Here is a 15,263-nt window from a genome sequence, read left to right on the forward strand (position 1 = left end):
ACAAGGGTGAAGAAAGTTTGAAAAATAAAAGGTTCGACATTCGAACAATTTTTTGAATCAACGAATCTCATATACAAATAGCGACAAAATGAGGCCACCTAATAAAACACATACCCCTAATAAAATGCCTAAGAATCCAATATCCCATTGGATCGCATTGACATCAAATCCAAAAGTTGATAAAATTACGGCACCTGGAACCTCGATATTTAACCCAAATTTTTTTTCTTTCAAAACCAAGCCATTGACTTCATTTACCGCAAGGGATTCATATGCATAGTGAAAAACTGATAATTTCTCAATCCATGACAAACCAAACGGAATTGTCTCTTTGTTGATAAATAGACCTGCAAATAAGAGAGAGAATAGTAATAACAACACTGACAACATAGTGGCGGATCCTGAATCTTTCACGGCTATACCAATGACCAGTACTTCCAATGACGTTACCAAATTGAAAAGAATCAAAATAGAAATCGAAACCCAAAATTTGTAACCCGACATGTTTAACCCCACTAATGGATAAATAATTGCAAGTAATATAACCGGAGGAAAAACCCTTAATGGTAGGACATCACACAAGAGTTTGGAAAAGTAATAACTTAAGGGACTGTAGTAATTATTCGATCTTTCTCTAACAAAAACAGCCCTTTCCTTCGAAAATGAATCCAATCCCGTCAATGAGCTGAAACCAAACAAAGTTAACAAGAAAAAAAATAAGCCCAACCTATTTTGAAAACCACTGATATTATTCTCAACGTCGTAGTAAAGATAGGAGCAAAATAATCCCATTATTAAAGATAGTAAGTAATGTCCTAATAATAGCTTAGGATTACGATAGGAATTTTTGAATGTCCTTGATGATAAAACAATGAGTTGATTGAACCAGTTTGCTTTGGACAGATTGGAATCAATTTCGAAAAATAGGAAGTTGAGGTTATTGACTTGCTCATTGATTGCAGATTTGACTGAAATCGCAACATATGAATTTTTAAAATATTGAGCCAAGTTTTTATCGTTTCGGGTGATTATTTTATTTGGATTCAACGTTTTGGCCAATTCATCTCTGTGAGAAGCGTAATGCTGCCATTCTGACACTTCGTTTGTCTCAAGGTTAGGATCACTGTCATGGGGGTCCTCGGCTGAAAAGTCCGCAGTGGTCTCGAACTTTTGGTTTGTTATGTCGATCAAGTAATCTGCAATGTTGTATCCAACTGGGCAATTGAACCCAATGCTTGAAAAATATTTGGCACAATCTCCCATTTCACCCGAATAAATTAGGTCACCGTCTGACAAAAGCAATAGCTTATCGAAAAGTGAGACGATGTTACTTCTTGGCTGGTGGATAGTAAAGATGATTGTTCTGTTGTAAACTTTGGCAAGCCGCACCAAACATTCAACCACATTGAATGCATTATACCCGTCCAACCCCGAGGTTGGTTCATCAAGGAATAATATGGATGGAGAAGTGACCAACTCACACGCAATTGCAACTCTTCTTTTCTCACCTCCTGAAATGCCTCTTTCAAAATCCGAGCCAACTAATACGTCTTTGAGATGAAGGATCTTCAACTCGGTTAAAATCTGTAAAACTTTTGATTGCTTGACCTCAAAAGGCATAGAGTTAGGCAATCTTAACAAGGCACTATTGAGAACCGTTTCATAAACAGTCAAAGTTGAGATCATGATGTCGTCTTGGTTCACAAACCCAATAGAATTCTGGAATATCTTAAATTCGTGTTGTGTAACTAGCCTTTTTCCGTTAATGTACAAGTCACCAGAGATAAAGCCACCCTTATTCTTACAAGCCAAAATGTCTAATAGTGTTGACTTTCCTGCACCAGAGCTGCCCATTATAGCCATACATTCACCCGGATTTACTTGACCGTAGGCATTGTTCAAAACCGGCTTACTTTTGATGGCATAGCACACGTTGTCAAAAGAAAGTGTTGCTTGTTTATAATTTTCCAACATAAGATTGGCTGTGACTAGTTCTGCATTACCGTCATCACCATCAGGCAAGTAAACAGACTTCAAAAACAATGGAGAAGATTTGACCTTCTCAAAGGACAAGAGTAGAACAATTAAACAGCCCAAAAAGACACTTGATACCTTTGTGAAATCTATGAGAGTAAACCTGTCCTTACCCGGTATCTGGAAGCCAGGAATCTCTGACTTGTGCAAACATTCTCCCGATTGACAGAATAAATTAATTTGTGGATCACCAAAAACTGAAGAAATGAGATCATTCATACTAGGCTCGCTGAACTTACAATTTTGCGAATTCAAATCGCAAGAAAAGTCAGCAGGTCCTTTAATTTCGTGACTCAAAAAGTCAGAAATATCAACGGAGCCGTTTTCCCCACATAACATTCTTCCTGCCAAACAACTACACTGAGCATCATTACACTTGTAGTGTGTGGCATTTGAGTTCAAATCGTATTCGTAATCACAATGACTCAAGTCGCAGTAGAAACTTTCCACTTCGTCTATCCAGAACTGAAAATCGCAAACTTGCGCTGTAGCATTGCAACTAAAAGTAACTTGTGGGATTTTGCCGTTAAGGATCTTCAGAATCTTTTCGTTTGTAACATCACACATTTGGTTGAATTTGTTGACAATGATACCGGACTTGTAGCAGGTACCTTTCAACCCGGAGGGAACAAAGGAATCGCAAACATCATCTGATTCACACATGTTACAATTGATGCCTCCCCACCCTTCATTACACTCACAAGTGGAGTTTGCTTGTCTCTTTGGGCGATTCAACCCATCCGACAATCCTCCACACAATGGGGTAGAGCAATCGTCGCCACCAAACCCATCTTTGCACTCGCAGCGTCCAGTAAAGGGGTTACACGCTGAGAACTGTGCACAATTGAAGTTAGGCAAGTTACAATTGAAACAAGGAGGACACTTTTCTTTATCGATAGGACTGGTTTCCAGTTTTGTGCTGGTGACCGAATTCAAATCCAAAAAGCTGGACGCAGCAGCAAATGGAGCCAGCAGAAGGAGCAAACATGGAAAGCGCATTGCAAGCTGTCAATATAACTTCCCGTAAGTGATCAAGACGAATCAATTTACATGCATACCCCCTTGCTATTGCTTCCTCCCATGTGCCAAAATGGCTCGTGGAACAGACAGGCTGGCTGCACAAACAGAGTAGGACCGGATCGCCACACTGGCAGCGATAGGCGGGCGTGGAATTACGTAAGCATATAGCCGAATTTCGGACTAGGGAAGGAGGTCTTAACCAACGCCAAAGACGCAGGCTTTGCACTTGCTTGCCAAAGCACTGCCAGGAAGGTCATGGAGTCTTTGAGGAGTTCAATATGTGCAGCAAGTGAATAGACTAATACCGTGTAAAGCACTTCGGTGCTTCTGAGGTGCAAATGCGAGATACAGATCCAAAAGGTTTTTTCGGACTAGACGCTAAGAAAGATGGCGGTAATGAAAGAAGTAATTCGGCTACCCTGTGTTATTCTGCCAATAGCACATGTGATTATAGGACAGGGCAGAACCTTTGCTTCAATTCACTAAAGCATAACACGACTTTTGTTTTTCAGTGCGCTTATCAGACGTCACCCCATAAGCAGACTTGGAGCGGTGATAAGATGGTCCAGAGAACCTGAAGGATTTCGAATGAAAGCAAAAGGTGACAAGCTTTGGCGAGCTGAAGAATGATTCTCCCTAGTATCAGACGTCAGGTTTGCCATCCAGTTATGTAAGGTAAGTGTTAGGGAGGAAAGTAACAGATCGCAGAAATAACATTTTAAATAACGGTTATATTATTTAGGAAAAATATATTCTGACAAGTACTGGTCCATGTTGTCAATAGCTGTACTCTCTTCATGAATAATATCTCTCTACCATGCGTCTTGCCAAAAAGAAAGATAGGCAAGAACAGTCCGCAAAAAGCTCTTTTGCGTTGGCTGTACTATCTCCACATGGGAAGAAAGCAGTCCGTTAAAAACACCACGCCAAGTGATCACCTCAGTATCAATTGCTTGAACACTGTAACCATCATTATCGCCTTCCAAATACAAATAGGGTGAGAAATAAGCTCCCACATCATCTATCTCTTGCTGAACAAAACAAGAGTGAAGAAGTTTGTAGTCTGCGCTAGAGGGAGATTCAGACCCAATAATACCTAAGGTGGGGGCCGCATTTCCAGAAGTGTTTAAAAAATGGAGGTCATATGAGCCTGAGTTGTTGAAACATAGAAGAAACTCTGTAGTGTTCAAAATTGCAGTGTATTCAGTGACATTCAACGTCACTGTTTCAATTTCAATGTGCCTTTCAAAGTCCAGGCGAAGAGCAGATGTGATTCCGGCCAGAACAGCTAACGAAACCAGCTTATCAAACAAACGCATATGTATTTATGATCTTTATCGAATTTTGCCTTTGGCTCTTCAACCAACTGAAGCACAAAAAGCACAGGAAACAAAAGTTCTTGTCTCTACAGTTCTAAGTAGTGGGAAAGCAGAATCCCTTGCCTCCATTCCACAGATACTTGGAACATGGACGGCTGAAGGAGGCAGCAGCAGCCTTCATTTCTCATAGGCCTTTTTTGCTTTTGTAAAGGCTTCATGGGATGATCATCTCGGTTTACGTAATCTTGATGGTTATGAGAATGATGTCATTCCACGGTAGGAGGATTAAGATCTGACTGTCAGACCTCGGTTTCGGGCCCATGGCATCTCATGATATGTGATGGTTTCATTATCGTTAGCATAATGTTACATTTAAACTGAATGTCCATCATCAGCTTTAGAAGAACATATTTAAGAAAAGGTTCTTGTTTTACTAAACTCTATATGACGATTATTCATATATGATTATTACTGATGTAAATATAGAATATCAATAGATATATGATGATAGATCGATATTACTAAGAAATGTAGGAAAAAGAACCAGATAAAAAAGTCAACTCAAGGGATAAAACCAAAGCAATACTAAATCAATTTGAAGTGAAGGTAAATTTGCAATATGAGAAGTTTTGTTGATTCCATCGTGCACTATCTTAATAGCAAGCTTATTAGCCAAATCTGCTAATTAGCTTGACAGGCCTGCTAATATTATTGTTATTACTAAGACTTGCGTCATAATTTTCAGCGAAGATTGTTGAATGTGGCTACCGAAGCTACACTCAATATACTGCAGGTTTTTAGCAAGAAGTGTCTACAACATATCTTCCCAAGATTTTACCTTCCTCCATCAGTTTAAAGACCTCTGGTATCTTCGATAGTCCAACAATCTTTATCGGAGATTTAATCAAACCTCTGATATAAAAGTCCACTGCTTGGGCAGTGTCTTCTCTGTTGCCAACGGACGAGCCCTTGATCTGTAGAGACTTACAAACAATGTCGAACACTGACGTGTTGCACACGGCATCGGGCGGCAAGCCGACAAAGATGATTTTCCCGCCATTTCTAGTATACTGGCAGGATTGAGATATGGCCACTGGAGAAACAGAGACATTGATCACCCCATGAGCTCCCCCCATGGTCGCTTCTTTGACTTCTGAGACTAAATCTTTGGCTTCCAAAAAGTCAATATAGATTTCAGCTCCCAAGGATTTGACAAGGCCTCCTTTCTCCTCACCCCCGTCAATGGCCAGGACTCTCATTCCCATTGCCTTGGCATACTGAACAGCCATGGAGCCTAATCCTCCGCCTGCGCCTGAAATCACCACCCACTCACCAGCTAACAGTTCGGCAGTTTTGAGAGCTTTGTACACAGTCAATCCTGCGCACAAGATCGGAGCAACTTCGGCCAGGTTGATATTTTGTGGCAGCTGAGCTGCTTGAACAGCGTCAGCTAAAGCATATTGCTGGAAAGTGCCATTCTGTGCGTATCCGGATATGACTGCCTTAGGACAGTCTATCTCTGCGCCCTTTCGACAGAATTCGCAGCATAAGCACGACTTGTTGAGCCATTTGATGCCTGCATAGTCACCTATCTCAAAGCTTGTAACATTGGCGCCCTTTGCAACAACTACACCCGTTCCCTCGTGTCCACCTACAAGAGGTAAAATTGTCTTTGATGGCCAGTCACCTTTCCAGGCGTGTAGGTCACTGTGACAAACCCCGGAGAACTTGACGTTGACAAGTATCTCGTTGGCTTTTGGGGAAGGAACCGGAATGTCGGTGTATTCAAGCGGCCCTCCATGCTTATAGAAGACAATGGCTTTTTGAGTTTCTGGAACGGTCATAGTTTTTCCACGTAGGCCGACAATCATTTCTCTGCTTTCTTCCTCCTGAGAAGAGGAGAAAAGAAAATAGCGTCAGGCAGAGGAGTGCATCGTATCTGTTGATTCAAAAGATATCCGGTGCCATTAGAACAAGAGTAGTGCTGCTTCTTTGCCAACTGGGCAAGATTGCACATGCGATAAGCATCTCGCGATAAGCGTTGACGATACACCGAGAACGTTAGGCGAAAAGATGAAACAGAAAGTTTCCCGTTTGGGCAACTGCACATTTTTTGAGAAAGTACGTGGATGATGAACAATACACACAAACTAGAAAGTAACCTGCCCTTCGGAAAAAGGCATGCTCCATGCAGGACTAGAAAAAGTCGTCCAAACTCTTCATGTTGTCTGCATGGATGAGCTCCACCATTCCCTTGGGGAAGATCGGGGTGCCGTTGGAGTCGAGCACGTATCTGAACGGCATCTCCGTCGCCTCGTGTTTGTTGAACCTGATCTCCGGGTAGTCTATGAACTTGATGTTCTCAAACTTCGTCTGCTTCTCGAGGATAATCTGGGTCGTCCGCACGGCCGTGTCCGTAGTCATTTGCAAGCTGCCCAAACGACGCGTGGCGCATAGCAGCTTCTTCTTCAACTCCCCCGTCCGGTCCCTTGGAGGGTGGTCGCCGAGAATCCCCCCAAAAATGAAGTACTTGAAGTTCGCTGTGTCCGACGGCTGGAGGTCGATCTCAGCCCGAGGATCAAGCAAGCAGAGGTCGCTCTTGTCCTGGACATCCTCCATCCCGGCCAAATACGGGACGATGTCTTCTGTGGTCCACTGCAACCCGAGATCGATAAGCTCCTTGGGCATGTCTGCCTCCGTTGTTCCCTCCGGAAGTGAAACCAAGTACAAGTTCTCCTTTCCTACATCCTTGATGATCTGTGCGTACTCAAGCACCACCCAGGGCGTGAAGCCCAGCTCCATGTGTTCAATAACGTACTTCATTTCTGCCCTTCTGTTTCTGTTTTTTCGCCACTCTCCGTAACCACCTCCACCTATCCCGACACCGTCTCTCTTCTTTGCTCCTTCATCTGGAGTCCTTTTCGAACAAAACTTTTCATGTCCAAACGGCAGATTCCTTCCCCGTCCCAGAAAAAAAAAATTCCGCCGATCGACCCAAAAATACGAACTCCGGGACTTTTTGCCTGCACGGCTGCCCATTGTTCAGCTCCACAGCTTCCGTTATCTAATAAGGTGAGAGAAGGTGGAGCATATGTGCCTGTCAGAGTCGCCACAAGGGCGGTAGAGGCCGTTGCTTGTGCATCATTGTTGTCTGACACCGCGTACTGGTGTCAACCACAGCGCACCATATTCACACAGCACGTAAACCATGACATCTAAAGCCGTCATCCTTATTGGAGGACCTTCGAGGGGAACCCGTTTCAGACCTTTGGCTCTCGACCAGTCCAAGTACCTATTCCCGATAGCAGGCAAGCCCTTGTTGGCTCATACGATTGATGCGATTCTCAAAATAGAGAGCATCACGGAGATCCTGCTCATTGGCTTCTACGAGAACTTCATCTTTGAGGACTTCATCACGGACTACAACACCAGGTTGCGTTACTCGAACGTCAACTGCGTGATCAAGTATTTGAAGGAGTTCAAGGCATTGGGCACGGCGGGAGGCTTGTACCAGTTCAGGGACGAGGTTCTCAGAAACAACGCCTCTGACAACTTTCTGTTGGTTCACGGCGACATCATTTGCGCCTTCCCCCTGGTCCAGATGATCGAGAAGTTCGAGCATGTCAAAACGTCTTCCAAGCAGGGGAAGAAGTCGCCGGACGCAATCTTGTTTGGCGTCAACTTAGACCACTACAACTACGACTTGATGTTGACGATGAACTCGACCTACCACACGAGCTTTGGCTTGATTGTCGCAGACCCGCAGGAGAACGACAAGGTGATCCACTATGTCGAAAAGCCGGAGTCGAAAATCTCGAGTGTCATCAACGGCGGGATCTATTTGTTCAACACCAACGTCTTCAAGTTGCTCTCGGACGCCAAGATCGAGAAGATCAGGAAGGCCAACGACGAGAACTGTTTTGAGTTCATTGACGAGGATACCTTGTCCATTGAGCGTGATATTCTACAGAAACTTCCAGACCTGAACCGGACCTATGTCTACAACTACAAGGGTTTTTGGAAGACAATCAAGACCCCGGCCGATGCCATCGTTGCCAACGAGTTATACCTTGACCTCATCTACCAATCCAAACGGAGTGAGTCTCTTACTAAGCCGTCGATCAACATCAACCCTCCTGTGTTTGCCGACAAGTCGACGAAAATCAACTACACGAAAACCTGCAAAATCGGGCCCTACGTGTCCATCGGGAAAAACTGCGTGATTGGCTCGGGTTGCAGAATCGTCAACTCCATCATCTTGGACGGCGTCGAGATCGGAAACAACGCCATCATCAAGAACTCCATCATCTCCAAGAACTGCAAAATAGGCAACTGGACCAGAATCGAAGGCTCAGGCCTGAACTTGGTCAGCATCAACGAGCTCATTCGAAAGAACGGGACGTCCAAGATGAAGGCGTTGCTGGAAACAAACGAGAACTTCAAGGTCATTGGGATCAGAGATTCTGGAAACATCACCATTCTCGGTTCCAACGTCCAGGTCAAGGACGAGGTGCTGGTCTTGAACAGCTTTGTCCTTCCAAGCAAGCAAATCGGAGAAGATTTGAAGTATGAGGTGATTATGTAATGCACGCGTGTGCAAGTAAATACAGCAGCTTAGAGTAAGAATGTAAAAAGATAGCGGGAAAACTGAGGATGTGACGCGTTTTGGCGTAGGCGTATCGCTTCTGCTTTCCAGCAGGCCTTTTATTCCACAAGAAGGGGTTTCCTAAGTGCTTTTTCTCTCCCTGGGGTAAAGATTTCTTGTTGAGCATTGTGGCCCACCTTTGCTCTTCTTGTCAGGAGTTCTCTGATTGCCACTAAGTAAACAAGAGTTATTCAATTGAGCCAAAGATGGTTGCTGACGTGAAGAAACTGAAACAGGCGTCGTTGATGTCCTTTTTCTCGAAAAAGCCATCAAAGCAGACGGCGCCTGTAGCTAAGCCCGAACAACCACCAGCCTCTTCTGTTGACTCCATAACTCCTGAAAACTCACTTAATGATATTACCGTGAAACCCTCGACAGCATCCCTGAAGACGAAATGGGATGCAAAACAGAAGGAGGACAAGACAGAAAAGAAGAAAAAAGCTCCACAGACACCAAGGTCTTTGAAAAGAAAGAGGACGAGGGAGCTAGATTTGGAAGGCAGAAGTGAAAGTGACGATGTTGATGCCGCAAATGTGACCCCAACTACCGAAAATGAAACTGCAATGAAAAACATCCCATCTTCTCCCGTGGCGGCTCGCAGATCCCGGAAAGTCAACTACTCCGAACTGTCAGACCAAGATGAGGAGGATGAGGAGGAGGATGGGGACATTGTCAAACCAAAAAAGAAAAGAAAAGTCATTGCGTGGGATGACGCTGATGACGAGGATTTCGACTTGGGTATGGCAAAAAATAAGGATGATGAAGATGAATACAACAGTGGCAGTGACGAAAGTGACGACGATGATGCCAACAATGACAAAAGCGAGATTAAAGACGAGCTGACTGAGCTGACTGACAAAACTGTCGTTGATGATGATGAGGACGATATTGTGGAGGATGAGGCTTCAAAGCAAACGAAAGAAGCCAAACCTGTCGTCACAAGGAAGATAAACAACTTATCCAACATCCTTTCGAGCAAACCTAGACAAATGAGTGCTTCGATGACACCACAGAAAAAATTCAACAAGGAAAATGAGGAACGGTACCATTGGTTGATTGATGTCAAGGATGCCGACGGTAATTTGGAATCCGATCCAAATTACGACCCTAGAACATTGTATATTCCATCATCCGCATGGCTCAAATTTACGGCCTTCGAAAAGCAGTATTGGTCAATAAAGTCAAAAATGTGGGATACAATCGTCTTTTTCAAGAAGGGTAAATTTTTCGAGTTGTACGAAAAGGATGCCGATGTTGCACACTCGAAATTCGACTTGAAGCTGGCTGGTACAGGTAGAGCAAATATGAGATTGGCCGGTATCCCTGAAATGTCATTTGATTTGTGGACAAAACGATTTATAGATGCTGGATATAAAGTTGCAAAGGTCGACCAAAAGGAATCTCTGCTAGCCAAAGAAATCAGAGAGAAGAATGGATCGGCTAAGGATGCCAAGGAGTCGAAGGTTATCCAACGAGAGCTTTCTTATGTCCTAACATGTGGTACTTTGATTGATGAGAATCTATTGGACGATGAAATGTCTAAATATTGTCTTGCTATCAAAGAAACAGTTGACTATGAAAACAACACTAAAGTTTTTGGAGTTTGCTTTGTCGACGTTTCCACAGGGAATTTCCAAATTTTACAATTTGTTGATGACTTTGAATGTTCTAAGCTTGAAACTTTACTTTCACAAATTAACCCAATGGAGGTCCTAGTGTCTAAAAATGAAATAGACTTGCTAACTTTGAGAATCTTGAAATTCAATTCTAACCCAAATGCTTCGTTCAATTTCATAAAACCGGATCTTGAATTCTGGGGCCATGAGAAGACGGTTGACGAGTTGTCAAAGTTTAACTCATCTTATGATTTGAAAACCCCTGAAATTCTGAAAAGCTATTACGAAAAGGAAAACTTCTTGGCATTCTCTGCATTTGGCGCTATCTTTTGGTATTTAAGATCACTGAAGTTGGATGAGAACATAGTTTCAATGGGAAACTTTGGCGAATACGACCCATTCAGCAAGAAATTACTTAATTCTTCAATGAGATTGGATGGTGTGACTTTACAAAATTTGGAAATTTTCAATAACTCTTTTGACCAGTCAGACCGTGGTACCTTGTTCAAAATACTCAATAAAGGATTGACTCCATTTGGTAAAAGATTATTCAAAAGCTGGGTGATCCACCCGCTATTGAATAAGACAGCAATTGATCAAAGATTAGATTCTGTAGAACTACTACTAAATGACGGCGATCTGAAATATCTGATTGAATCTAAACTTAAGGGAATAGTGGATGTTGAAAGAATGCTTACAAGAATACATTCAAAAATCTTGAAGGCAAAGGATTTTGTTAGAGTGATTGACAGTCTTCAAGTGATTTCTGAATTAGTGAACGAGCTTAATAAATTCGGCGTCGACAGCCTTCAAGGTATGCTAAAAAAGTTGATTGTTGATTTTCCTATTTTAGAATTGGATGAGCTTTTGGAAAGTTGGAATGATAAGTTTGATAAGGATTTGGCGATCAATGAGGACATCATAGTCCCAAAGAGTGGCGTTGATGAAGAGTTCGATGAAAGCAATGCCAAGATATCCCAAATCGAAGAGAAACTTTCAGATTTACTGCGGGAATATAAAACAGAATACAAAAACAGTGAAATCTGCTACAAAGATAGTGGTAAAGAAATTTATTTGATTGAAGTACCAATCAAACTAGCTAGCAAAATTCCTCGGGATTGGCAACAGATGGCTGCTACTTCCAAGTGTAAAAGGTATTGGTCACCAGAGGTTAAGACTTTAGTGAAGCAGCTAATGGAACTCAGAGAATTGCACAAATCTATCTGTTTGAACTTAAAAGATAAGATTTATTCCAATTTCGATAAAAGTTATGATAAATGCATGAAAATAGTTTCTACTATCGGTAAAATTGATTGTTTGGTCTCATTGACTAGAGCATCCGAAGCCCTTGGATTTCCTGTTTGCAGACCGGAAATTGTTGACAATGAATACTCGTTCTTAGATTTCAAGCAGTTGAGACATCCATGTTTCATTCCCGGCTCTGGGATTCTTAATTCAAAAGATTTTATTCCTAATGATATTGCCCTAGGATTGAATAATGAGAACAGCATGGGATTGTTGACAGGTGCAAACGCAGCGGGTAAGTCAACTTTGTTGAGAATGACGTGTGTTGCCACAATCATGGCACAAGTCGGCTGCTTTTTACCTGCCGAAAGTGCAAGATTAACGCCCATGGATTCTATAATGACCAGATTAGGTGCAAATGATAACATCATGCAAGGGAAATCAACATTTTATGTAGAATTGCTGGAAACAAAGAAGATGTTAGATACAGCCACGCCTAGGTCCTTGATAATTCTGGATGAATTAGGTAGAGGAGGCTCTTCGAGTGATGGATTTGCTATTGCCGAATCTGTTTTGCACCATTTTGCTACTCATGTTCAGTCAATCGGATTTTTTGCTACTCACTATGCAAATCTCGGGCAATCTTTTGTCAACCATCCAAAAATTACTCCATTGCGCATGTCAATTTTAGTTGACTCTGAATCAAAGAAGATTACGTTTTTGTACAAGCTTGAAAGTGGACAATCAAATGGTTCTTTTGGTATGCACGTGGCTACAATGTGTGGCATACCCAAGCAGATTGTCGAGAGTGCCGATGTGGCTGCCAAAAAATGGGAGCATACATCAAAGCTACACAAAGCAAGTCTTGATTCAGCTTCTAAAATGCCTTTGGGATTGGAAAGTGATTTTAGTTGGTGGAGCCAAAACAAAGCACTTACTCCTTCTTTTGGTCCTTTCTTTGAAAAGGAAGCATTACGTTCTGCGTTTAGTATGATTGATGGTTTATGAGCGATTACGTAAACCTGTTTAAAATTTCATGATTTTGTTTAGAAATAGCTCTGTGTTACTACTACGACTAGCACCAGTTTACTTCCGTAAAATTTGTTTCCCAATTTTCGAAGGCCCTGAATAGTTGAGACTATGTCCACACTCAATGAAAAGTTGACAATACATAGTATCGATTCTAGCAGTAGTGACATTGCGACCGACAACGAGGACTCTGAATATCTGGATTCGAAGTCTAAAGCCAATCCTGTGGAACGATATTTAGATTCGCAAAGTAAGAGAAAACCCGCAACAGAAGGAACGCGATTATTTGATGAGACAGTTTTCAATGGAAAGAAGAAGGATCTCAATTTTGAAGCTACTGAAAAGAAAAATATTTTAGGAACAAAGAGAAGAAAGATAGATGAAGTAAGAAAGGCACAAAACATAAATAATAAAGACATCTGGGTTAATGAAACCAAACCGAAAAGTATAGTAGATTTATGCATTCATAAGCGAAAACTTGAAGACTTGAGGAAGGAAATCGATGAACTAGTTTTCAGCAAGTCAGACAGTAAAGTACTTATAGTTTCCGGCCCAAGTGGTAGTGGGAAAAGTACATCTGTAAAACTAATGGCCCACTCGGCAATGAAAAGTAAGATTGAGCTGTTGAAACAGCAAGTGGTAGGGTCTGAAATAAGTGATACATATGGGACCTCAATTGATAGTTCCGATGACTTTATTGTTGACTTTAATATTCTCAAAGATTCCCACAGTGGAAACTCTTCAGTCACATATTTTGGTGAATTTTTGGATCAATGCAAGATGTTGACTGGTTTTAATGAGAAATGTGTGGTTATTGAGGAATTGCCCAACATTTTTCATAAAGAGACGCATGTAGCGTTTCAAAGAGCGATCAAATCGTGGCTTGATTCGGATTCAAACTTTCAATTACCGCCTCTTATTATTTGCATCACCGAATATGACATAGAAAATGACCTTAATTGGAGCAGCGGAACATCGTTTACCATAGATAATACGGTAAAGGTGGAGACAGTGCTAGGCTACAAGCTTATGCAGTATGAAAATAATGGATGGAAACGAGTACGATTTAATAAGGTTGCTAAGACGTTCTTGAAAAAGGCTTTGAGCAGGGCTCTCAGTTTGGAGGGGATAAAGAAAAATAAAGTGATAGAGCTACAGGTAGAAAGACTATCCAGTTTGGGAGATTTACGCAACGCAATAAATACGCTAGAATTTTGGTTTAAATTTCAGTATGAGAGCGGCGTAGCCAAAGACTACGATGAGGACTCCATTGATGGTAAAGAAACAGGGCTCGATATTTTTCATTCTATAGGGAAGATAATTTATGGGACAAAGCATGAGAAAGAGGAGTTTGAAGATTTCAGGAAACGACACAATATCAAGATAGATGTTTCCCAAGTTGAGAGCGATGTTGTCACAGTTGATAATGTTAGTAGTGAGGTGATGTCACACTTGACCCGGTTCAATCTTTGTTGTTTAGAGAACTACTCTTTAACAAACCCTCCAATTTGCGACGATTTGAACCGATTGATGGATATACTCAGCATATCTGATGATATGGTGAAAAGAAGTGGAGGTTATGGCAACTCAAGTGTTTTACAAAACACTTCGTTTTATAATTGTTTTGGGCTTCGGATTCATTGTCAATCTCTGAAAGAGCAGGGTGAAGGCAACCTACCCCTTAACTCCAGCTCACGTGGGAAAAAACGTGTCATATTCAGTAGGGATTCCAAACTTAGGAAAAAGTTACACACCATTCAAAACGAAATTTTCGACTATCAGAAAAAGAGAGAGAAGAGCATGGTATCAGCTAAGGCTTATGCGCATCTGAACCAACTCGAAACGGTTCTCATTGACGGGTTCTACCAAAGCAATATATTGTCCAGTTATAAATACAAGTATCAAAGGTACCTCAAAGGGCAGAATATTTTGAAAATGGAGAGAATTGGTGGAAAGTTCACAAATTCTATCACCGCTGACGATGAATTCAAGGTAGATAATGAAGAAGAGAACGAGGAGGACGAATATGATGAGGGGCCAAAAAAAGCCTCAGGCCATGTGGCTGGGGCTGGCTCAGAGTCTGCAGAGGACGAATACTTTGGAGTGAAAAGCTTTGGCGCTGCTGACAGTATCGAGGCCACTGATGGGGCCGATGAATTTAGCGGAGGTGAGCTTGATTCCGATCCGATCGAGGAGGATAGTGATGAGGAAGATAACGGAGATAAGCTAGGACGTGGGAGAAACGAGGAAAATGATGATGACGATTTTTTCAGTGATGATTCGGCGGTGGTGAACGAGCTATTCTAGTATCTGAGACTACAAGTGCTCTTGGGCTTTATAGCAGAAATCGAGTTT

General features: G+C 42.0%; 3 protein-coding genes across 3 annotated transcripts; 2 read left to right on the forward strand and 1 right to left on the reverse strand.

The window, feature by feature from the left end:
- Positions 1–57: 57 nt before the first annotated feature.
- Positions 58–7,196, reverse strand: PICMEDRAFT_73027 (hypothetical protein; the record flags this gene model as incomplete). The annotated part of the gene is made up of 5 exons (XM_019164364.1): positions 58–2,684; positions 3,236–3,425; positions 3,993–4,342; positions 5,212–6,251; positions 6,571–7,196. The coding sequence occupies 5 exons, from the start codon at positions 7,194–7,196 to the stop codon at positions 58–60; spliced, it is 4,833 nt and encodes a 1,610-aa protein (XP_019016615.1).
- A 285-nt stretch (positions 7,197–7,481) lies between these two features.
- PICMEDRAFT_16808 (hypothetical protein) lies at positions 7,482–9,051 on the forward strand. The gene has a single exon (XM_019161347.1). The coding sequence runs from the start codon at positions 7,582–7,584 to the stop codon at positions 8,956–8,958; it is 1,377 nt and encodes a 458-aa protein (XP_019016616.1). The 5' UTR covers positions 7,482–7,581; the 3' UTR covers positions 8,959–9,051.
- A 503-nt stretch (positions 9,052–9,554) lies between these two features.
- PICMEDRAFT_19754 (hypothetical protein) lies at positions 9,555–14,918 on the forward strand (the record flags this gene model as incomplete). Its single annotated transcript, XM_019162138.1, has 3 exons — positions 9,555–12,862; positions 13,160–13,331; positions 13,944–14,918. Coding segments are annotated over 3 exons (4,455 nt in total), but the record flags the coding sequence as incomplete, so codon positions are not given.
- Positions 14,919–15,263: the final 345 nt, after the last annotated feature.

The sequence above is a fragment of the Pichia membranifaciens genome (assembly GCF_001661235.1).
Source record: "Pichia membranifaciens NRRL Y-2026 unplaced genomic scaffold PICMEscaffold_4, whole genome shotgun sequence".
In the NCBI taxonomy this organism is placed as follows: domain Eukaryota; kingdom Fungi; phylum Ascomycota; class Pichiomycetes; order Pichiales; family Pichiaceae; genus Pichia; species Pichia membranifaciens.